Below are 26,126 nucleotides of genomic sequence, written 5' to 3' on the forward strand. Positions count from 1 at the left end.
TATAAAAACAAACAACTTCTGCAAGATTTCTGCAAATCCTCAGCTTTTTGCCTTGTGCATAACTAATAATATCGGTAACTCAACTATATATTTAATAGTTTCATTAAATATATAGTTAAAATACTATACATTTCATAATTCCTGACTTAACCTCTTAAGCCTTAGCCATTATTTTCAGAAAGTGTGCCTAAAAGTACATGCCCAGGTAAATGGAGGATTGCTCCACTTCTACAAGGTCCATTTGCATGTTCCTGGTATCTAGGGACATCTATGGACCTCAGGGAATGTATATTGTGTATAATATTGTGTCTGTTACTATGCTTGAGTAAATTGTAATGAACCAAAGGAGAATATAAATTATTATTATAAATATTGTTTTTTTTCATCTTTGACGGTGAATAACACCATGCTAACATTGACAAAACGTGAAACAAACAAAAAATATAAGCAAGTGAATAAAGGGCAGATGATTTACAGGGTTTTTTGTAGATACAGTACTGAATTTTGCCATCATGACACGTGCTATTTTAAATACAAATATATAATATCAGGCCTATAAATTACCGTATTATGGCCATGTCATACATTTATGGATCGGGCCAAATCTCTTTCCAATGGCAGAGTTCAATCTGGATTTAATACCACCAGGCACCCCTGACAGGGCAGCAAAGACTGTGAATGAAATCTAATGTAAGTACAGTTACTGTTTTGTAATGAAAAATGATCCGTAATTTTTCATCAGATTGAGACGTGTTTTTTTCCTAGACGTTCACAGAAAGGTAAAGAAATAAACTACATTCTATTTTATGGCAATAACGTTCAGGTTTTCGATATTCAAGATTCAAGAGTTTATTCGTCACATACATACCAGGGCATACAGTGAAATGCGGTTGGCCATGCCTGCTACGATTGTGCAATAAAACAATAGTAATAATAATTAAAAGATAACTAGCAGTTTTTCTTCTATGTCCCTATGCTATACTTGCTGTTACTAACTATACTATACAAAAATCACAACTATTTATTTTCTTAGTGTCCTTTTCTTGTGTGTTTAAAGTGACCTATGGTGCGTTTGTGTGTGCGAGTGCAGAATGGTGTGTGTGTGTGTGTGTGTGTGTGTGTGTGTGTGTGTGTGTGTGTGTGTGTGTGTGTGTGTGTGTGTGTGTGTGTGTGTGTGTGTGTGTGTGTGTGTGTGTGTGTGTGTGCTTGTGTGTGGAGAGATCAGTGTTCATCGTTCAGGTTCACGTTCAGGTTTGTTCGACCCGTGAGACATAATCACGAAAATAACGCCAGGCGGCTGGCTCCAAGTTTGACAGGGGCTCGCGTGCGCTGGGTAGTGTAGTTTTCTGAAATTTGAAAGCCCGTCGAAAGCCCTGGGTCTCTTCTTTCATAGGACTACAAACACATATGACAGCTTCCTTTATTTCCGTCTAATTGATCCGGTTTCGCCGGAATGCACCGAGATATGGATAAAACTCATATTTCGCTAATATTAAAGACCTAGTTTAGGGTTAGTCGTAGGGAAGGGGAGGTGAGCAAGAGAACATGTCCAGAGTCTGATCATGTTGCCTGGAGTCGTGATGTAGCCAGCCCATGCTGGATGTGTTGCCATGGGAACAGCAGGATTTGTTTTCCCGGGTGATTGGTCCCCTGTGGAGCGCTTTCAGTTAAGACTTCATTGTCCTCAAGGGACATTTGCATTGCCAGCAGTGGTAGAGACAACAACAACAACAACAAATAACCACCACAAGAAACATCACATCTTACAGAATCCAACCAGGAAAAAGAAAAGGAAAATGAAATGCAGGAGCCTATATCTCCTGCCAGAGGGGAGGGGGACAAACTCCTCCAAGAGAGGATGGTCAGAGCTGTCTAAGATCGTCTGAGCCTTCCGCAGAATGTGTCTGTTATAATGTCTGTCAAGGAAAGCTGCTGGGTCCCAAATATCTTGCTGGCCATCTTGACTATGTTGGCCAGACTGTTTTTGTTCTGTATTTATTGACAGGTTGCCATACCAGGAGACAATACAAAGGTTAAAATGGACTCAACAAAAGAGTTGTAAACAAAACCATAAGTGTTTTGTCCCATTAACCCATTGCTCGCCAATTACGTGTTAAGGCGGCTTTCTCCGCCATGCGTTGTCTGCCAATGACGCCGTAAGGCGTTCTTGAGATCAATATTTCATATTTCGTCATGGTATTCATATTTCACTCACAGAGTTTTGGGTGATGCTGTCTGGGCCATCACAACTCTGCAACGCTTTAATACCGCCACCTCGTGGCCGATCGACGAGTTGCCAAACCGGAAGTGGCCGGAAGTGCTTGGTCCTCCCCTATTTCCGTCCGGCCACTCGCTTATCGTCCCGGGGCTCAATACGACACCGTGGATATTGATCTTTGCCATAACTCAATAATCAACATGATTTGGACGTGTATTAGTATATACAACCCGGAAATGGATCGCATCGATCAACATCCCATAATAGCGATCTTTTTGCTCCACTCTCATCACCCAATGCTACGAGGAGACTGGGGTGAGTTTCAGCGTTTTTCTTTACCATTTTCGATATAAACTGCTCTGATCAATATATCACCCATACTACATGAATCATTTAACGTCAGCCATTGAATATAAACGACCCCCCCCCCCCCCCCCCCCCCCTCCGTTCACCCGCAGATGACCAGCCATGACGTTTAGGACCATGTACAGTTGAAATTTTTAATATAACGTTGATCGGTATCAAACTGCATTTGATCATCTTATATATGCATTTATGCCTATATCTCACTATATCTCTGGACCTGGTGGTGTTGTTGTCCAGCAGGGAGCACTCTGTCCTCTGGACCTGGTGGTGTTGTTGTCCAGCAGGGAGCACTCTGTCCTCTGGACCTGGTGGTGTTGTTGTCCAGCAGGGGGCACTCTGTCCTCTGGACCTGGTGGTGTTGTTGTCCAGCAGGGAGCACTCTGTCCTCTGGACCTGGTGGTGTTGTTGTCCAGCAGGGAGCACTCTGTCCTCTGGACCTGGTGGTGGTGTTGTCCAGCAGGGAGCACTCTGTCCTCTGGACCTGGTGGTGTTGTTGTTGTCCAGCAGGGAGATCTCTGTCATCTGGACCTGGTGGTGTTGTTGTCCAGCAGGGAGCTCTCTGTCCTCTGGACCTGGTGGTGTTGTTGTCCAGCAGGTAACACTCTGTCCTCTGGACCCGGTGGTGTTGTTGTCCAGCAGGGAGATCTCTGTCATCTGGACCTGGTGGTGTTGTTGTCCAGCAGGGATCACTCTGTCCTCTGGACCTGGTGGTGTTGTTGTCCAGCAGGTAACACTCTGTCCTCTGGACCTGGTGGTGTTGTTGTCCAGCAGGGAGCACTCTGTTCTCTGGACCTGGTGGTGTTGTTGTCCAGCAGGGAGACACTCTGGCATCTGGACCTGGTGTTGTTGTTGTCCAGCAGGGAGACACTGTCCTCTGGACCTGGTGGTGTTGTTGTCCAGCAGGGAGATACTCTGTCCTCTGGACCTGGTGGTGTTGTTGTCCAGCAGGGAGACACTCTGGCATCTGGACCTGGTGTTGTTGTTGTCCAGCAGGGAGACACTGTCCTCTGGACCTGGTGGTGTTGTTGTCCAGCAGGGAGACACTGTCCTCTGGACCTGGTGGTGTTGTTGTCCAGCAGGGAGCTCTCTGTCATCTGGACGTGGTGGTGTTGTTGTCCAGCAGGGAGCTCTCTGTCCTCTGGACCTGGTGGTGTTGTTGTCCAGCAGGTAACACTATGTCCTCTGGACCTGGTGGTGTTGTTGTCCAGCAGGGAGACACTCTGTCCTCTGGACCTGGTGGTGTTGTTGTCTCCAGGGAGACACTCTGTCCTCTGGACCTGGTGGTGTTGTTGTCTCCAGGGAGCACTCTGTCCTCTGGACCTGGTGGTGTTGTTGTCTCCAGGGAGACACTCTGTCCTCTGGACCTGGTGGTGTTGTTGTCTCCAGGGAGACACTCTGTCCTCTGGACCTGGTGGTGTTGTTGTCTCCAGGGAGCTCTCTGTCCTCTGGACCTGGTGGTGTTGTTGTCCAGCAGGGAGACACTCTGTCTTCTGGACCTGGTGGTGGTGTTGTTGTCCAGCAGGGAGGCACTCTATCCTCTGGACCTGGTGGTGTTGTTGTCCAGCAGGGAGCACTCTGTCCTCTGGACCTGGTGGTGTTGTTGTCCAGCAGGGAGCTCTCTGTCCTCTGGACCTGGTGGTGTTGTTGTCCAGCAGGGAGCACTCTGTCCTCTGGACCTGGTGTTGTTGTTGTCCAGCAGGGAGCTCTATGTCCTCTGGACCTGGTGGTGTTGTTGTCCAGCAGGGAGCAGCACTCTGTCCTCTGGACCTGGTGGTGTTGTTGTCCAGCAGGGAGCTCTCTGTCCTCTGGACCTGGTGGTGTTGTTGTCCAGCAGGGAGCACTCTGTCCTCTGGACCTGGTGGTGTTGTTGTCCAGCAGGGAGCACTCTGTCCTCTGGACCTGGTGGTGTTGTTGTCCAGCAAGGAGACACTCTGTCCTCTGGACCTGGTGGTGTTGTTGTCCAGCAGGGAGACACTCTGTCCTCTGGACCTGGTGGTGTTGTTGTCCAGCAGGGAGACACTCTGTCCTCTGGACCTGGTGGTGTTGTTGTCCAGCAGGGAGCTCTCTGTCCTCTGGACCTGGTGGTGTTGTTGTCCAGCAGGGAGCACTCTGTCCTATGGACCTGCCTGGTGGTGTTGTTGTCCAGCAGGGAGACACTCTGTCCTCTGGACCTGGTGGTGTTGTTGTCCAGCAGGGAGGCACTCTGTCCTCTGGACCTGGTGGTGTTGTTGTCTCCAGGGACACCGTACATAGTGCCGTCCTTCAGTTGAGACGTTAAACCGAGGTCCCGACTGAATTCGTTAGAGTAGAGGGTTCCTGAATACCACGATCACAACACCAGAGGGAGCTCCACAAATCATGTTAAACCCAGATTCGGCTCAAACAAGGGACTAAACACGTTTAGCAATTATGCCACATCAATGTGGAACGCCCTACCCAAAGCTGTAAAGGAATGTGAATCACTACCCACTTTCAAAACCACTCTCAAAGAACACCTACGGGAGACTGCAATTCGAAACTGGCCCCTACAAATGTCCTAACCCAGTTGTACAGTAAATGACCAAGTATGGCTTTGTCAGTATTCCAATGTGCAGTCAATCAATCAATCATAATAATAATAAACTTGCATACAGCTCGCAGCCCAAGGTGCTTCACAGCCGTGATGTACTGTAGACACAAAATGGACACAGGCATAAAATGAGCAGAACGTTTACATTAAAACATCAAGAAAGATTGCAATGGATTTCTGTCATTAATATCTGTAAGAAAAAAGTGTAATAGATTTCTGAAGCGCACTTTCGCCTTTACACACGTATCGTTTATAATAGATGTGTGACATTTAAATCTATAAAAGACTATTACCAGGTCGCTGACTAAAAGCTATGTATAAAGTGCAGACATAGAATGAGTATAAAATAGACAGAAGAAGAGCAGTGTAATACAAATATTTCTCATTTACATAAAAGTAGCATTAAATAGACGGAATAAAATAGCTCTCATCCACAGTGCAGTTTCATTGAGTGCGGGTAGGGGGGAGTTGAGTGGGGGTAGGGGTAGTTGAGTGGGGGTAGGGGGGGGGTAGGGGGGGTAGGGGGTAGTTGAGTGCAGGTAGGGGGGAGTTGAGTGGAGGAAGGGGGGAGTTGAGTGCAGGTAGGGGGGAGTTGAGTGGGGGTAGGGGGTAGTTGAGTGGGGGTAGGGGGGAGTTGAGTGCAGGTTGGGGGGAGTTGAGTGGGGGTAGGGGGGGGGGTTAGTGGGGGTAGGGGGGAGTTGAGAGGAGGTAGGGGGGAGAAAAAGTCTGGAGAAAGCTTTGGTTTAAACTAAAGGTGCACTATGCAATTCGGGGAGATACAGCACATTTACATTTTGCAGAGTCGACAGGAAGCTTACTATACACATTAATGTAATTAGCCCAATGATTCTATTTTACATCAATCAAACCCAATATAATCTTGAGGCACTGTGAACCAAATGTAAGATTGATTGATTGATTGAAAATGTTATTAACAGATTGCAGAATGGGTACAATACAGTACGGCTCAATACACACAATTGTTAAGGGGATGCAGACCAGAGAAAGACGTTCGTCTTGTTTACATCAGGGTCCCCCATTTTAAATTCATCATAACATATATGACATACGTGAGATACAGATAGACAGCACTGCTACATCCAGCTCCATGACATACCAGATCTACAAAATACGTATTTGAACAGTGAGTAAATAAAGGTGACGGTGGGTAACTCTGCGGGTATCTTTCTAGGCACAGTGTTGTTGTTCCGTCATTAGCGTTATAATGTCGTGCCATTGTTTGGTCCGGCCTCTCCGAGCGGAAGAAGAGCTCGAAAAGAATTGCACAAACAACCGCATTCATTGCAAATGGTAAATGGTGCATTTGTATAACAGCCTTTATCCTAAGCGCTTTACAATTTGTCCCTCACATTCACCCACACACACCGACGGAGGAGGCGAGCTGCAGCTCATCAGGAGCAGTTAGGTGTTAAAGGGGAACTATTTTACTATTTCTTTCACTATTTGGGCACTTTTACACAATTCCTGTGGGTTTATGGAACACCTCTGTAATTTTAATTTTTTTTAATTCATTGTTTTGTATTTCTAATCAAGTCCTCAAAAATAGCATTTTTCTACCTCAAGATCTTAAGCTGTTTTGAGCCTGGGCTCCAACCACTGTGGGAACTGTGTGGAAACTCAGCTGATTATCATGCAGCGGTGTCTCTCTGACATCACAAATCAGCACATTTTCAGATGACTCAGTTCAGTGAGGGTGAATATTGTGAGAGGAGAATTGGAAGAATGCGCCAATATGAGAAGTAGAGACATAGATCATATTAATATAAGTCCACATAGCTAGGAAACAATGCTAAACACTGAAAAAGGCCATGTATAAGATAGTTCCCCTTTAATTGTCTTGTTCGAGGACACTTTGACACGCTGTCCGGGAGGAGCGGGAATCGAACCGGGAACCTTCTGCTCTACCAGACGACTGCTCTGCCTCCCGAGCCACTGTCACCCCCATGCGCTAACCTTTTCCCACGGGAATCAAATACCCGTGTTTGCGTCGAGAAATCTCCAATCCGAGTGTCACTTTTTGCTTCTTCTCGTTGGGAGTATTTGCTTCACCCTGTGATTGTTTTTGTACCGGTGCTGTGCAGTTCAACAGTTAGGTGGTGGCACTGCCAGGGGCTGGGAGGTTCCATGCCCTGTATCTCACAATAGGTAGAGCGTGGCACTAGCACCACCAGGGCATAAAAAAAATATTGTTTGTTTTCCTGTTGGTTGTCGGTTAAGGCATGGTAGGTAGGTAATTTATTTTATTTTATTTTTTTATTTTATTCTTTCCCACGGCGACTATGGATAGGGAATTTCTTTATTTAATAAAAATGTTCACAACAACATGGATGCATGTACTCTGCCAGCATGTTTAATATCCATAATACTAAAGGTTTGACTAAGATTTCTATGAAACTTTATTAAAAAAATAAATAAAAAATCTGCCTTTTTTTTTTTTTTTTTTTTTTAACTCATAAAATATATTGGGTCGCACCTAAATCGGCAGGGTCGGTTGGCAACCGGAAACAAACAATATTTTTTGTTATGCCCAGGCATAGTGGTTCCATTCCCTGTGTAGCTAAGTTGGCAGCAAGGCACTAAACGCTGATCTACGCTCCCGACAGCTGTCGCCAGACGGAAACGACGTGTTCATGATGGAAGGAAGTGTCACTTTTTCTCTTTCATGCCACGCATCTCCAGTATTGTATTACGTCACGGACACATACGGTATATTATCATATATTGTTGCACAGTGCGATTGAATGAAATGTCAACCTTCACATGGATTTACTGGTAGTTTAATTTAGGTTGTAGCTGCAGCTAACATGTTTATACATGGAGGGGGGGCGGAGGAAAGATTGACGGAGCAAACAAACGCAACGTTTCGGAGCTTGCCAACTTCTGTTACCCATAGAGATGGCAGAGATGACAGAAACCGTCACCCAAAGAATAAAAAGGTGAAAGTCGACACCTGCATTTCTGGCGAGTAACGGTTGTCCAAATTGCCACTCAGTGCCATGGTTGGAGGTCCCATTCCCTGTGTAGCTCAGTGGGTACTAAAGCAAGGCACTGACTATGCAAGGGATAGGGGTTACCCATCTTAAGTATTGTAATGGGAATTATCAAAGGACAAACGATGAGCCGTTTACATTAATCATTCTGAGTCATTATTAATAATAATAAGAAGGTTTATTCAATAAAGAAAGTTCATGACAGCGTGGCCACGCTGCCAGGCCAGTCACCCGCCAGAGACAGACATGTTTACCCACTAGCGTCTGACAGGGGACTGACCTAGAGGCTTGGTCAGACATACAATTGAATACATGAAATGACGTAGAAGAAAACAAAATGGCTGGTTAGAGAAATTAATAATACGACTATGTTATGGCTAAGCCTGGAAGGAAAACAGCGCTCCATCTTACAGTTCCCATGACCTTGGGTTCTGGCTCTATGGCTGGTAGAAACAGCAACTTCGTTATGACTGAGAAAATGATAGAGTATCTTAAAGAGACATACACACATTAACCAGTAAATCTGGTCGGACTGAAACTCAAGCTGTATGACATGATAAAACAACAGATATATAAGAACATGATAATATATTTCCACGTCAGTTCCCTCCTTTTGATAATATTAATCACAATCATTATCATTTCATAAAGACAACAAACATATTATCATTAAACTCAGCACAAACTATTTTTATTATCTAAAAAACAAAAGGTCCTCTGCATAGACCCCGTGTCACGTGCAAAAGAGAAGTTGTCATAACAGCAACCATCATTAGCGTCTCTTTGCAAATGCCCAGACGGTGGTTGCAGGACTCAAGGGTACAGTCCAGCCTCTGGTTTTGTCAAGGCCATACTTCTCCCACCACCAAGCTGAAAAATTGAAATCACAAAAGAAAAACAGGAGAGTATCTTGCAGAATAATAATTCCCCTTATTCAAAACAAAAACATTCTCACAAAACCCTTTCAGTAGAGCGAAAACAGATTACAGCAAGAACACGTGACTGCAAACTGCACAGTGATTGGAATCTCTCAAGCAGAGGAAAAGCTCAAGGCTATACCCTCAGATAGCTAAAACAAAACAAAACTACAATTTGCAAAAACATTTCCATTCTTTAACAAAGTTCAGTACATTGTTACTTAATATTTCTGAGATAATGTAATGTGATGTGGGTCAGACTTGCCTCTTAATCAGTTGTTGAATCTCAGGCAGGTCCCCCCCTCTCCGCCACCAAACACCCCCCCGGGCCGATCCAGTCTGATGGTTCCCTCGTCGTTGCAGATGGTCTGTTCTTTCGCACTGTCCTTGGTTCGTTTTCACAACTGAAAACAGGCTAACTGTCTTATCCTCCGACGTTAAAAGCCTGTTGATGAATCGCAGTTAGGATTGAACTGTCTTAGTTCTTTATCTTCGGCCAATGACTCGGCCAGTGCTTGTCCCAGCTGTGGTCAGCTGTTGGGCAGTGTCTGATGTAGCTCATAGCTGCGTCGTCGTGTCCAGCTGCAGGCCAGAGCAGTAGGCCCGCTGCAGGCTAGAGTAGTAGGCCCGCTGCAGGCTAGAGCAGGCTGATAGGTATATGCTTCTCCGGGAACAGCTTCCTCTCACTGGGGCAGTGGTCAGTAGGGCCCGGCGGTCACTTGTTTGGCACAGAGACGGAGGACCCCCCCCTGAGAAACTACAAAGGAGAGGTGTACGTGGGAGAAAAAAGACAAAAGAGAGATATGAGTGGCTGGCTGTAATCTCCCTTTCCTGAAGCTGGACGAAGGTCATTCCATTATAAAGCTCCATCTGACATCTATTTCTGATTTTGCGATAGGTCATTGTACTGTATACTTGACCTCTTTATTTAAAATGAGTTGGTGAATGGGGGTGTGGGTGGCACAGAGTGAGCAGGCTACAGTAACCGCATCTGTACATGTGTGTATTGTATTGTGTAATGCATACCACCCACAAGACTAACCCTGTGAAGTCACATATATATGTAGACATTTATCCCAAAAATAATGGAACAAACGCTCTTCAGCAACACAAACAAAGTGAGGCAAAACCTCCTGTGTCACCCTCCAGCAACATCTAATAAACAAACTCAAACAAACAAACCCAAACAATCCAAACAGGTGCTCCTTACAATCTGATATGACTCACAAATAGCTTCTAAAACCTACACTGCAGCCAAAGAAGGACTGCTAGGCCCACCACATCTCTAACAAAAATACTTACATCAGGTCCTAACACTAATTATTTCTCCGGCCCCCTAACCTACCTATACTGAAAGCACTGTAGACCTAGCATTCTTCAACCACACCTGCTACCAGCCAAAGATCATATCGACCATATACTGTCAAGTATATTGTATAATACAAGACAAGTATATCGTACTAATCCCTTCAATGACTGCCCCAGGGTTACGTGGTACACAGGAAGCTAAACACAGCCAGAAAACAATGAAAGTACCTACTTGTGGTGTCCACTAAACTAAATATTTAAACAGCATATAAGTGGTCAAATCAAATTATAAATTAAGAGCATCCTCACCTGTTTGAAGACCCGCTAGAGCCCCCATGTTACATTCAAGCCTAAAGTATGGCTTGTGTAGGCCTTGAATGCAAAGTGGTGGACACAGGACAAGACAGGAGTTTATCAAAAATAACAATATATATTGGAACAGCTATTTAAATGGACAAAAGGGTGAGAGCTGGGTGTTCCAGACTCCAAAGGTCAATAACAAAACTAAGGCACCTAGGCCAAAATAGAACAACCTATATATATATATATATATAGTAGCAGTGAGAGCAGATGAGACTCTGGTGAGCGACATCTCTTGTGAAAATGGGAGACTCTGCAGCCTGCACTCTGCTCTGCTTTGTAGGGCGTGGTGCCTCATCTACTGGACCACTGTTCTATCACCCTCTTCATAGGCAAACCATGCACATTTTGATCTCTCTGACCTGGCACCGTTTTAGCTGTGGTCATCTCCCATGACAGTTTTGTAAAGCTCAGTTGACATAACACAAGTCCTGTAATTTGTTAGTGAAGAATATTGCTGTTCTTCCTATTTTGTTGCAAATGGAGTGCCGTGTATATACTGCTACTCTGATAATTTGGTTCTAAAGATACTATCACACACCCACTTCTATCCCAAAACTACGTATTGCAGCTTTACGTTAACTTGAGTGGTTTGTCTTGTTCTCCACTCGCTCTGTTCCCTCTGCCCTGCCTCTGAAAGCCCACAACTAGGAGGGACAGCCTTTCAGGTCCAACACATTAGCCTATTACCTTCATCTGGGAGTATTAATACATATCCACTCTATTATCCACAAGCATACATTACTTGTGAACGCGCATGTACCTCTTCCACTCGCCTGTCCCAAAACACACTATTACAGCTGGCGTCATAACAAAAACCCTGCCGCTCTGCATGTTTGAAAGTGAGAGGGCAAGGTTATGACATCCGTCCTTCCATCAAATTTTCCTAGTTACTTTACCGCAGGGTTTTCCCTCCATCCTTTTTTGTCTCTGTTAAATACACAGTGATGGTCAGATATAGGTAATTCGATTACTGATACTTTATCAATTAAGGCTAGGATGTCACCTAGATTATTGTGCAGCAGTATAGTCCTCTGTATCCAAAGGTCAACTAAAGAAATTGCAAACTGCCCACCACAGAGCTGCAAGGTTAGTTTTTCAGGAACACTGTCTTTTTGTCTCAACCTGTTTTCTTATACAAACAAATTGTCAGATGCAACCAGGTTCATTCTTATTTTACTAGGTCAGCTGATGATGGACAGATTACGTTACCACGTCCAAAATCTTTAAAGAGGACTGTTGTTCATCGTGCCATCAATCATTGGAATAACTGCCCACTGAACATAAGTAAATTGAATAGTAAAGTGTCTTTCAAATACCACCTAAGAATGCACTACTTAAATATGTGAGCTGATGTTGATAATGATGTCTACATTGTTAATTGTGATTGTCATATGTATCTAATGGGGATCCTTTTCAACAATAAACAATATGACTTGCTGCCATAGTAAAGCCCCTTCCTTCTGCCCCCATTATACCTGTCTCAATGTATACCAAAAATGAATCCTTGGCCCATGATTGAATGAGTTTGAGACCCCTGGTCTATCCCTTTAAAAAAAACAATGTACTTTTACTTGTCAGTACTTAAGTACTCTCAAAAGTAGGATTTTTTTTTTACTCTTACTCATAAATAAAAAAGCAGTGAAACCATAATCAAAATAAAGACCAAAATATACACTATCTCTATTGGAATGGAGACTTCAGCACAGGATAAACTAGGGATGGGCAAAAATAATCCAGATCGATTGATCACATGATGTACTCGAGTACTCGTGGAGGAAAACGCTGTACAAAATAAACTTATTTTCCGGTGTTTTAGACTTTTATTTTGAAGCCCACCGCTCCGTCTTTTCCGGTGTTCTAGACTTTTATTTTGAAGCCCACCGACCGGACCGGAAGTATTGTTGTGTGATTATCACGACAGCCGCTTTGTATTCCCTTGTAAACGATAACGAACCAGAGCCGCGCCAGCTCTGTAACGGAGATAGTCATAGGACCCCGGAGTGACGTCACACGAATGCGACTGCTCAGTGGAAATGCGTTGGAAACCCTGTTGGTAAAAGCAATGACGCCTGCCGCGGACGTCAAGTTGATAAAGTTCCTATAATAACTTTACGAAACGTGTGAAGACATTTTGATCGACTTCTTTTTTAGTTCATGTTATTAGATTAAGCACTTATTGTATACACATGAAGCACTAGATAGACTATTTGTTTAGTTCAATAGTTGTTCTTAAAGAAACATTCCCATCAGGCATCTCGCGGAACCCTTGTGTGCCCCGTGGTGTGCAGGCAATCTACCCGTTATGTCAGTCCCTTGACCACCCGCTTATTGTAAACAATCATGCATGCACTTGTTTTAACGTTATTCTGTGTCGTTAGCCACGCTATACGTTGTATTCATTTTGTTAGCTATTTAGCCAATGTTGTTATCACTGAACGAACACCACCAAAACGTTACTGATCTCTAATCCTCATTTAGCAGCCCAATTTCTCCGGCAGTAGCAAGTAAAACAACATACGTTACACTACTTGTATGATAGCGCACATAAGTCCTTTTAGACCCAGTGTCATCTCCCTCTAAACTCTCACTATAGACCGCTCTCCATAGACTCACTATGTTTGCCACATGTATTCCCACTGTAGGCCTACTGTATTTGTGCTGTATAACGACAACACATTCGACACTTAAGTATGGATAAGTTCTATGTATTGATCACAGACACAAGTGTCAATCTATGTAAATATTGATGAGTATTTTGGTGGCTGATACAATGTGATGATGAGCAAAAACAGTCCAGCTCTACTGTCAATAACAAGATACTAACTGACGTAAATTCACCCATGGCAATGTCAACACACACAAACGATGCAGATAAAATAGCGAATTGTTTATCCCCTATCACAGCGTGCGTGCATGTAAACGTGTGTGTGTGTGCCTACACAGACAGAGGAAAATATTTCTATGTAATATAACAGCGTGCACAGCCTGTGCTACAGTATGCACTTGTTTCTATTATATCCTGCATTTAATAAAAATAATTACCCATATTTGTGCCTTTATGGCTGCTCTCTTTTTTTTTTTTTTTTTTTTATATGTTGATTCAAAACAGGGTATATATTGAAATGTATTTAAATCCCAGTCTCAAAGGTATACCTAAACCCTATACACTTTATGATCACTTTGGAGCTACTAATACAAATTTCAGAAGGCCCATTGTCAGTGATTTGTTCACATGGCCTTAATATATTGCTGTACCTGTATCTCTATCGATCTGTGTGCGTGCATGTGAGTGTGCGCTATACTTTGCCTGAGCTCAGGTCGATGTCTCCCCGCCGTGCGTCCAGCCAATGCGCTGTGGGCCCGTCCCGTCCTGCACCTCCGCACGCCATTGTGCTTTTTTCCCCCAAACACCTCCTTATAGGCACAGTCTTTATACCAATGCCCGGCGCACCGGAGTTGATGGTCGCCGGCGAGACCAGCGGATAGGAGACGGGACGGCCGGTGGCGGTGACGCACACGGAAAGACACCGAGCCCAAAATCCAGCCCCGGGCACACCGTGGGAGAAAAGACAGAAAAACAGATTCTTAGCCTCTCCCGTCATGACCCCACAGGCCCCCCTTTCTGGCCCCTCTAAACTGTCCACATTTTCCATTTTCTAGGTAAACACAAAACAAACAAAAACAAACAAAAAATAAACAAAACCAAACAGAAAATAAAAGACAAAAAATAAAAACCCACAATAAAATATGTGGCAGACAAATCGTTTCCTCTGAACACTTTCGAGAAAAAAGCTCTGTGGAGTAGCGTACTAACACACGCCTGTTATTTCGGATACAATGCCCCTATCTTATTTATTTTCAGAAAAACTGCAGTATGACCAGATAAGGTAGTGGAAAACTAATCACACGACATAAGCCCCTGTCCCCCTATCTTTTGGCATCCCACGCTCTTGGTATCCTCACGCACGGACCCTCTTCCCGCCTCTTTGTGATAACCCAAAAACAGTGCAACAACCAAAAAACCCAGAATCAGTGCCTAAAACTATTTGCATGAACTTCCCTTTCCACTATACCCACAGTACCCTTTGCACACGCCTGTTATTTCGGATACAAATGTAATTCCCGCCTAATTATCGGAACATACCTCTTAATTTAAAGTGTCCAGAGGAAAACCATAAAAAGGGTACCCAAAAAAAAACAATACTATGTACAAATTATGTGGCCCCCAAAAATTGGTTCCTCCTGAGCACTCGGAGATAAAAAGCTCTGTAAACAGCGTACAGCCAGAACATACCCCTTAAATCCCAGTACTCAAGGAAACACAGGGGGGTTACACACATTATCCTATATTCAATACCCCACTCGCATAATTACTTTATAGATAGAAACAAAAACCGCTTTTAAACAGAATGGCTACTTTATACATAACCGCTTTTAAACAGAATGGCTACTTTATAAATAACCGCTTCTAAACAGAATGCCCAGCTCACCGAATATCTCCCCCACGCGCTCCCATGGATTCTAGCCGTAGTTGGCAGCCAAACGGACGCTAGCAGGTGGTTCCTCACTCCCTTCCCATGTGCGGGGGAGTATTGAGAAGAAGAAAGCGCTTTCCCTGAAACCCAAGATTTCAACCTGCCCGCATAGCGCCTCGGCTCGCGGCCAACTCGACCCCCATCGCTCTAAAATATATGTTAACCTAATTAAAAAAATACCCCATAATTCTTCTCGTCGTCAACATATTTTATTATACTCGTGGTAGGCCCCCGCACCCCGTCTATAAGGCACGAGCCTAATCCCTGCCTAATACATTCGGGACGTACCAAGATTGAGAAACTATAGAAAAAACCATCCAAGCACAGTAATACACCAATACAATGAAAAAAATAACCACTGCAGAGCACATAGTAATATACATTTAAAAAATAGCTCTGACCGGCACCATGTTCTAGTTTAGACCTCTAATTATAAATTTAAAAACAAAAATGTTTTAAACAGAAATCAGAATGTCAACAGCTCACCGAGTGTTCCTCATCACGCGTCCCCAAGGTTCATGCCGGAGGTGACAGCCAAGCGGACGGCGCAGCTGGTTCTCTCCCCTCGGTGTCTCGCACGGAGGAGCCTCGAGACAGCGCTCCCCCGGAATTCCAGGATTCACCCTTTCTGCAGAGTCCGTTTGGCGGCCGACCTCGACACCCATCGGTTAAAAAAACATCTCTCGTCGCCATCTGTAATGGGAATTATCAAAGGACAAACGATGAGCCGTTTACATTAATCATTCTGAGTCATTATTAATAATAATAAGAAGGTTTATTCAATAAAGAAAGTTCATGACAGCGTGGCCACGCTGCCAGGCCAGTCACCCGCCAGAGACAGACATGTTTACCCACTAGCGTCTGACAGGGGACTGACCTAGAGGCTTGGTCAGACATACAATTGAATACATGAAATGACGTAGAAGAAAACAAAATGGCTGGTTAGAGAAATTAATAATACGACTATGTTATGGCTAAGCCTGGAAGGAAAACAGCGCTCCATCTTACAGTTCCCATGACCTTGGGTTCTGGCTCTATGGCTGGTAGAAACAGCAACTTCGTTATGACTGAGAAAATGATAGAGTATCTTAAAGAGACATACACACATTAACCAGTAAATCTGGTCGGACTGAAACTCAAGCTGTATGACATGATAAAACAACAGATATATAAGAACATGATAATATATTTCCACGACAGTATATAGTTACTCCTGGTATTTGCAAGGGCTTCAGATAAAGATGTTTACCAAATGTGATATATTTGCATACTGTAGCTCAACTCAGTCCAATGTACCGAGTTCCCCTGTCGTTTGAGTTCTGTAGGTTAATGAGGCAATCGGTCGTCTCTCTTTTGGCTGTCAGATTTGAGCACAGGCAGATATAATTTATCTTATAAATCTGTATCTCTCTCTCTCTATCTCTCTCTATCTCTCTCTCTCTCTCTATCTCTCTCTCTCTCTCTCTCTCTCTCAGATGGTGATGGGGTCCAGGACCACATCCTGCCAGTGTGTATGGATACTTCCTGCCAACGCAGTGCCATCTACATGTCCAAGCCAGGTCAAAAAGAGGTACACCACGCACACACACGCACACACATGCACATGTGCACACACACACACACACACACACACACACACACACACACACACACACACACACACACACACACACACACACACACACACACACACATACGCGAACACACACACACACACACACACACACACACACACATATGCGAACACACACACACGCACGCACACACATACACCTTTCTATGTACACTATTATTTTTACTTTACTCTGCTCTGCTCTGATCTACTCTAATTTACTCGACTCTACTCTACTCTACTCTACTCTGATCGACTATTTCACTCTACTATATTTACTCTAGTCTACTATTTTGTTTTACTATGATCTACTCTGCTCTACTTTTCTCTACTGTGCTCTACTCTATTCTGATTGGCTCTGATCTACTATACTAAATTTGTCTCTAGTCTACTCTATTATGTTGCGCTCTGCTCTACTATACTCTACTAAATGTGTCTCTAGTCTACTCTATCATGTTGCGCTCTGCTCCACTCTACCGTACTCCATTCTGCCTTGCTCTGCTATACTCTACTATAATATAATCGACTCTGTTCTACTCTACTATGTTCTACTCATCTCTACTCTGATCTTTTTTACTCTACTCTACTCTACTCTACTCTACTATACTATACTCCCCTATACACTGCTAGACTATACTCTGCTCTACTGTACCCTGCTTTGATCTGCTCTACACCGCTCTGTTCTACTCTACTCAACTGCTATAATATACTCTACTTTACTGTACTCTACTCTACCCTACTCTATTGTACTCTACTCTGCTGTAAGTCGGGTGTGCCAGTATACGTATCCACTACTGCGCTCTGAACACGACTCCATCTACTGTAGCCTGTAAATCTGATCTCAACAAACGTCCAGTCCAGTCTAGTCCGATCCGGTCCGGTCTTGTCCGTATCTGCACGATGGCATCAGTCGTTATCCATCTCTTATCTGGTCCTGTCGACTCCTCCCTGCTGCAGTGAAAACATGGACGTCAGTGGCTCCACAATAATCGACTTCCTGTCAGTGTGTGTGTCGTGTCTCTGTAGCTCGGTGCTCTCAACAGTCTTTCTCTGGAAGGCTCACAGCAGGGAGCCCCCCCCCCCCCCCCCACCTCTCTAAGAATGACTTCACATGGATTTCACATGGCTCTGCAGGCGCCTGGGGCAATGTGCAAGAGTTGTGCGCACTCACACTCACACTTACACACATATCCGTGGAAGCATAAATGAACGCCCACGCAAACACACATTCATGCATGTCACAAACACAGTTTCACAGGCAGGCACGCACACACACACACACACACATGCATACACATGCACACACATACACAGAGAGACGGACACACTTACACACATGTACACCATCACCTCCCCCGTGCCATCTTGTGAGTGCCTTTTCAGTTTCAGTCATAACAGTTGGCAGATGTGCCACCCTCCCCCTGCCCTCTCCTCCTCCTCCTCCATCACCTCATCCTCCCTCTTCTCCTCATCCTTCCTTCCCTCTCATCTTCCCATTATTGAAACCAAAAAGACGGTTTCTTCTCGCAACATTTTCTTTCTGAACCAAAATATAAATGAAGGCATATCTGAATGTCCACCCACCTCTACATCTCTCTCTCTCGCTCTCTCTCTCTCTCTCTCTCTCTCTCTCTCTCTCTCTCTCTCTCTCTCTCTCTCTCTCTCTCTCTCTCTCTCTATCTCTCTCTCTCTCTTTCTCTCTCTCTCTATCTCTCTATATCTCTCTCTATCTCTCTCTCTCTCTCTCTCTATCTCGCTAATCTCTCTATCTCGCTAATCTCTCTCTCTCTCTCTCTCTCTCTCTCTCTCTCTCTCGCTCTCTCTCTCTCTCTCTCTCTCTATCTCTCTATCTCTATCTATCTCTCTCTCTCTCTCTATATCTCGCTAATCTCTTTTTCTCTCTCTCTCTCTCTCTATCTCTCTCTCTCTCTCTCTCTCTCTCTCTCTCTCTCTCTCTCGCTATCTCTATATCTATATCTATCTATCTCTCTCTATCTCGCTAATCTCTCTCTATCTCTCTCTCTATCTCTATATCTCTATCTATCTCTCTATCTCTCTCTCGCTAATCTCTCTATCTCTCTCTCTCGCTCTATATCTCTCTCTTTCTCTTTCTCTATCTATATATATATCTCTCTCTCTCTCTTGCTATCTATCTATCTATTTCTATATCTCTCTCTATATATATCTGAGATCTCTATATATATCTATATATATATATATCTCCCCATCTATCTATATGTATCTATATATACTGTATATATCTCTATATATATCTCGCTTTATATATATATATATATATATATATATATATATATATATATATATATATATATATATATATATATATATATATATACAGTATATGTATGTATCTATTGTTCACTCTATATATTTATCTATCTATATATATATATATATATATATATATATATATATATATATATATATATATATATATCCCTATATATCTCTACATCTATCTATATATATATATATCATATATCTATATATACATCTCTATATCTATATATATATATTTATCTCTCACTCTATCGTTTTCTCTCTATTTCTATATATATCACTTATATATATCTATCTCTCTATCTTTATATCTATATATATATCTATATTTATCTCACTATCTCTATCTCACTATCTCTCTATATATCTATCTCTCTCCCTCGAACACACACACACACACACACACACACAGCTGCACACTCTTTCAGAACATGGCTGCTTTTGTCTGCCTTGCACCCACAAAATGAGTGAAGGAAGGAGTGAATGGAAAAGATGGTAGAGAGAGAGAGCTGGAGGGGACCATAGATTATAGTTCATTATGTGTTTCATTTTGTGCCGCTGTCGTTCAAACACACCAAACGTTATGTTATATCAGCTTGATTTATTTCTCTTTATCTCTCACTATATATATATATATATATATATATCTCTTTCTCTCTCACCAGCTCACTATATCTATCTATCTCTATATGGATCTATATCTCTTATCTCTCTATATCTCTATTTCTCTATATCTCTCTATATATATATGTATATATCTCTATATCTAGATAGCCCTCTCTCTTTATCTCCTCTATATATTTCTCTCTCTCTATATATATATATACCATATATATATACCATCTGACTATATATATATATGTATCTCTCTCTCTATCTATCTTTCTATATTTCTCACTGTCTCACTATATCTATTTTCTCTATCTTTATATATATCTATATATATAATATGTATCTCTATATCTACATATATATACATATATATATATATATATATATATATATATATATATATATATATATATATATATATATATATATATATATATATATATATATAGAGAGAGAGAGAGAGAGAGAGAGAGAGAGAGAGAGAGAGAGAGAGAGAGAGAGAGAGACTAAACTAGAGAGATAGAGAATAAAGAGAGATAGCTTCAGATTCAGATTGTACAGGTACAAAATGGAACGTGATTTGACATTACAGTGCATGATTGATTTTTCACAAATAGGAACAACATACTAATAATAATGATTAGACAGATAGACATAGAGAGAAAGACAGATATAGAGATATGATATAAAGATATATCTTTATATCATATCTCTATATCTGTCTTTCTCTCTATGTCTATATCTGTATCTCTCTCTATCTCTCTATCTGTCGTCCATACACACCAAACGTTATGTTCAGCTTGATTTCTACAAGGACGGTGCACACTGGTCAGCAACCATACTCTACAAGAGAGGCTAAAGTAACCTCATTCTACTGCATGCAAGACAATGCATGGTGTGGGTCTAAAGTGACTATAGCATGAACAACCCCTGTCTGTGAAGAGGAGTCTGGTGTGTTTCTATTGGAGGGGAGAAGTCATGTGACCCCATTCAGATCATCTGAGGGAGAAGTCATGTGACTCCATTCAGATCGTCTGAGGGGAGATGAGATAAGATATTCCTTTATTGATCCCCTTGGGGAAATTCAGGCATCATAGCAGCATGGGGGGGGGGGGGTACAGGTAGTGGAAGACATGGTACAGTCATATAATTATAGTACAGTGGAGAAGTAAACAATATAACAATATAATTAACTCTGGACATGTGCATATGGGCAACAAGGTGCAAGATGAGTATATGTAATGCCCTCTCAGTTATATTTGCCTTACATAAATATAGTTACAATATATATAATCTAATAATCCAATATCTAAATCTAATCTAATATATAATCTAAAAATGCTAAATGCTAAAATGCTAAATAGGAGCAGAGGTGGTTAGTTGAGTGTTGGAGGGGTATATGAGTCTGTGACTGAACGTGCTTCTCATCTTGACCAGCTCGTCGTAGAGGGGGTGGGGAGGGTTCTCCAGGATAGCAGCCAGCTTCCTTCTCATCCCCCTCTCTGCCACCCCCTCTAGTCTGACCAGCTCGACTCCCACCACGGAGCTAGCCTTCCTCACCAGCTTGTTGAGCTTGTTGGTGTCCCTTGAGTTGATGTAGCCCCCCCAGCATGCCACAGCGTAGAAGAGGACGCTGGCCACTACAGACTGGTAAAATGACTGCAGCAATCTATTGCACACGTTGAAGGACCTGAGTCTCCTCAGGAAGAACAGCCTGCTATGTCCCTTCCTGTAGAGGGCATCTGTGTTGTCCGACCAGTCCAGTTTATTGTTCAGGGGTACCCCGAGGAACTTATATGACTCCACCACCTCCACCTCATCCCCTCGGATGGTGATGGGAATCGGGGGGGGCCTCTTCTTGCCCCTCCGGAAGTCCATCACCAGCTCCTTGGTCTTACTGGTGTTGAGTTGGAGGTGGTTGCTGTCGGTCCACCCCACAAAGCTCTCCACAGCTTACGATGGAGGAGTCGTCGGAGAACTTCTGCAGGTGGCACCCGCTTGAGTTGTGGCAGAAGTCTGAGGTATAGAGGGTGAAGAGGAAGGGTGACAGCTAGGGCTGTCTTAAATACTTCGAAGCTTCGTTCGATGGGCATGGGATTCGAATATGAAAATAAAATTCGATTATAAAAAAAAAAAAAAAAATATATGAATAATTTTTATTTTATTTTTTGTAAAATCAACTCTGCCTCTCTTTGTTAACTACAACAAGCAATGCTGTTTCTTATTTAAGATGAGGTCGGACTCGGCACTGACAGATTTGTGTTCATTGTGCTGCTTTTATAAAGCCTCAAATGACGGCTTACAATATTTCATGAAAGCAAAGTGTTTAGTTTGTCTAAGATTTAAAAAGGTTTAAACTTTACAGCACTGAAAAAGTTGAACAAAGTGCTGTACAAGTCCCACAACATCAATATATATATATTTTTTTAATCTTTATTATTTACAATAAAAAGAAATGTAATCTCGAAGCTTCGAATTAAAATCGAATATCGGCCCCGAAGCTTCAAATTCCAAAAAAAAATCGAAGTTCAGTTCAGTTCAGAGTTTTTATTTGCCACATGGAATCATACAATCAGAGTTGCCCTAGTGACAGCACAGTTCCTTGGGGGGCACCATGGGTTGCTCACCAGTACGTCAGACTGACTGTCATGTAGTCTGATGGGCTGCGGTCTGTCAGTGAGGTAGTCCTTGATCCAGGCCACCAAGCCGTGATCCAGCTGCATCGCAGAGAGCTTCTCCTCTAGCAGTGACGACTGGATGGGGTTGAAGGCACTGGAGAAGTCGAAGAACATAATCCTCACTGTGGAGCATATAGATCATTCAAGTTTCAAGTTTCTTTATTAGTTGTCATACAGAAATACAGAATAATTTTGTATGAAATGCTTCTTTCTGATGATGAAAGTGATGAAAATGATGATGGCGTCCTCCACCCCGATGTCTGCCTGTTATGCAAACTGCAGGGGGTTGAGGGAGTCACGCACCAGGGGCTTGAGGTGTTGCAGGTGCTTGGGGGGTGGGGAGGGATGCTGGTGTTGGAGGGTGGAGGGTGGGGGGAGGGGTGTGGAGAGGCGACTCTGGTCAAAGCGGTTGAAAAACATGTTCAAAACAGCCGTGCCCTGCTGTTTGAACCCAGTAATCCTCCTGACACCCGCCCACACCTCCCTGGTGTTGTTGGCCTGTAGTCTGCCCTCCAGCCTGTCCTTGTAGCTGTTATTGGCTGCCCTTAGCTCTTTTTGTTTTTAACTCCCTTTGGACAGCCCTGGCCTGCTCAGTGTCCCCTGCCACGAAGGCCCTCTTTTTCATAATTAGCAGGTGTTTAATGTCCTTGGTTTATTGTTTGAAAAACTCCCTTAGCTCCTCCTCGACATCATCAGACCATTGTGGAACAGACCTGGTGGTAGGTGGCTGTCTCTTAATGATAGGCCTGTATGTAGATACAGGCCTCACTAGATTGTGGTCTTGAGTGTGTCGGGGGGGGGGGGGGGGGGGGGGTGGAGCTGTATGCCTCCTTGACATTTGCATACGGCAGAAGTCATGTGACCCCATCCAGATATTCTGAGGGGAGAAGTCGTGGGACCCCTTTGAAACTGCCCTGTGTGTGTGCGCGTGTGTGTGTGTGGACTACTGTACTATTACAGGTATTGAAATGAACAATGCAACTTCCGTATACAATTTTTTTTATTTGTTGTTTATGAATAATTAAATATCGATACTTGGCGTCCCTGTATCGATACAGTATCGCCACGCAAAGTATCGCGATACTACTACGTATCGATTTGTGTGTGTGTGTGTGTGTGTTGGCACCAGGCTCCTGGTACCTCTGAATGTCCCAGCGGAGATTCATTGCATTTCCATGGACTTAGCGGAAGCGGCTGCAGCTCTGGGTGTTTAGTGTCCATGCTGTCGGTAGCTTCAGCCCGCAGACTGATAATATTTACTCCTCAGTTCAGCCGCCTCAGCATTCTATCAGACGCATTATGGGAGGCGATGATTGCTGCTGAATAGTGAATGGTTTACATATATACACACACAGAGACACAGACACACACACACACACACACACACATACTATATATATTCCCTACTGTCACACATCACGCATAAACACACCAAACAAATAACCCCCACCTCCCAATTACATTCACACATACTGTACATACTAGGGGTGTAAAGGTACACGTATCCGTACCAAACCGGTTCAGTACTGGACCTAAGGTTCAGTACGGCTGTGTACCGAACAAATACAACGGTACGTTAACCACTAACGAACGCACGTGCAGAACTTTTTTTTTGCGTGCCAAATTGAATTCAAAACTCGATTATTAATTTCAATATAGAATATTCGTTGACAGCCCTACAAGTACAATTAGTTACTGCACACTACATCGCCCCTGAGTGGAACATGGAAAGCCAAACTTTCCCCCCACTGTACCGAAAACCCGTACCGAACCGTGACTTCAAAACCGAGGTACGTACCGAACCGTGTTTTTGTGTACCTTTACACCCCTAGTACATACACACTTCCTCCATGTTTTCTGTTGGTGTCCAGTGTGAGTCAGACCCCGCCTTCTTTTTTTTTTAAACTTTGACCAGTCAGCTGGTTCTTTTTAGCGTTTATCGCTTTTTCGTCGCATTCATACTTGGTCAAGTTCGACCGACAGAAGCAGGCTGAAAGGGTTCAGATGGGGGGAAAGACACTCTGGGAAAGGCACGGCTGCCGTCCGGTATTCGAACGCGCTCAGCCCCAGATCCGCGCGAGCGCGGTTGTCCACGGCACTGAAATAGCACTTGCGGTACGTGGTGAGCTACTGGAGCTCCCCTAGACCCCGCCTTCTAACTAACCAGCCAACCACCAGTCAGCCAGCCTTCTAGCTAACAAGCCAACCACCAGTCAGCAAGCCTTCTAGCTAACCAGCCAACCACCAGTCAGACAGCCTTCTAGCTAACCAGCCAACCACCAGTCAGCCATCCTTCTAGCTAACCAGCCAACCACCAGTCAGCCAGCCTTCTAGCTAACCAGCCAACCACCAGTCAGACAGCCTTCTAGCTAACCAGCCAACCACCAGTCAGACAGCCTTCTAGCTAACCAGCCAACCACCAGTCAGCCAGCCTTCTAGCTAACCAGCCAACCACCAGTCAGCCAGCCTTCTAGCTAACCAGCCAACCACCAGTCAGACAGCCTTCTAGCTAACCAGCCAACCACCAGTCAGACAGCCTTCTAGCTAACCAACCAACCACCATTCAGCCAGCCTTCTAGCTAACCAGCCAACCACCAGTCAGCCAGCCTTCTGGCTAACCAGCCAACCACCAGTCAGACAGCCTTCTAGCTAACCAACCAACCACCATTCAGCCAGCCTTCTAGCTAACCAACCAACCACCAGTCAGACAGCCTTCTAGCTAACCAGCCAACCACCATTCAGCCAGCCTTCTAGCTAACCAGCCAACCACCAGTCAGCCAGCCTTCTGGCTAACCAGCCAACCACCAGTCAGACAGCCTTCTAGCTAACCAACCAACCACCATTCAGCCAGCATTCTAGCTAACCAACCAACCACCAGTCAGCCAGCCTTCTAGCTAACCAGCCAACCACCAGTCAACCAGCCTTCTAGATAACCAGCCAACCACCAGTCAGACAGCCTTCTAGCTAACCAACCAACCACCATTCAGCCAGCCTTCTAGCTAACCAACCAACCACCAGTCAGACAGCCTTCTAGCTAACCAGCCAACCACCATTCAGCCAGCCTTCTAGCTAACCAGCCAACCACCAGAAAGACCCCGCCTTCTAGCTAACCAGCCAACCACCATTCAGCCAGCCTTCTAGCTAACCAGCCAACCACCAGTCAGACCCCGCCTTCTAGCTAACCAGCCAACCACCATTCAGCCAGCCTTCTAACTAACCAGCCAACCACCAGTCAGACCCTGCCTTCTAACTAACCAGCCAACCACCAGTCAGACAGCCTTCTAGCTAACCAACCAACCACCAGTCAGCCAGCCTTCTAGCTAACCAGCCAACCACCAGTCAGTCAGCCTTCTAGCTAACCAGCCAACCACCAGTCAGACCCTGCCTTCTAGCTAACCAGCCAACCACCATTCAGCCAGCCTTCTAACTAACCAGCCAACCACCAGTCAGACAGCCTTCTAGCTAACCAGCCAACCACCATTCAGCCAGCCTTCTAGCTAACCAGCCAACCACCAGTCAGCCAGCCTTCTAACCAACCAACCACCAGTCAGCCAGCCTTCTAGCTAACCAGCCAACCACCAGTCAGCCAGCCTTCTAACCAACCAACCACCAGTCAGCCAGCCTTCTAGCTAACCA

At 44.0% G+C, this 26,126-nt stretch overlaps 1 protein-coding gene across 1 annotated transcript in view; it reads left to right on the top strand.

Moving 5' to 3' along the window:
- The window catches only part of itfg1 (integrin alpha FG-GAP repeat containing 1), a gene marked incomplete at its 3' end in the record, with an annotated part of 338,836 nt that overhangs the window by 151,719 nt on the left and 160,991 nt on the right, over window positions 1-26,126 (top strand). The window contains exon 9 of the mRNA XM_084308210.1: window positions 16,763-16,857. Coding sequence (XP_084164336.1) covers window positions 16,763-16,857 — 95 coding nt within the window. The remainder of the gene's footprint in view (window positions 1-16,762; window positions 16,858-26,126) is intronic.

The sequence above is a fragment of the Notolepis coatsorum genome, assembly GCF_963971535.1.
Source record: "Notolepis coatsorum genome assembly, chromosome: 2".
Taxonomy (NCBI): Eukaryota; Metazoa; Chordata; class Actinopteri; order Aulopiformes; family Paralepididae; genus Notolepis; species Notolepis coatsorum.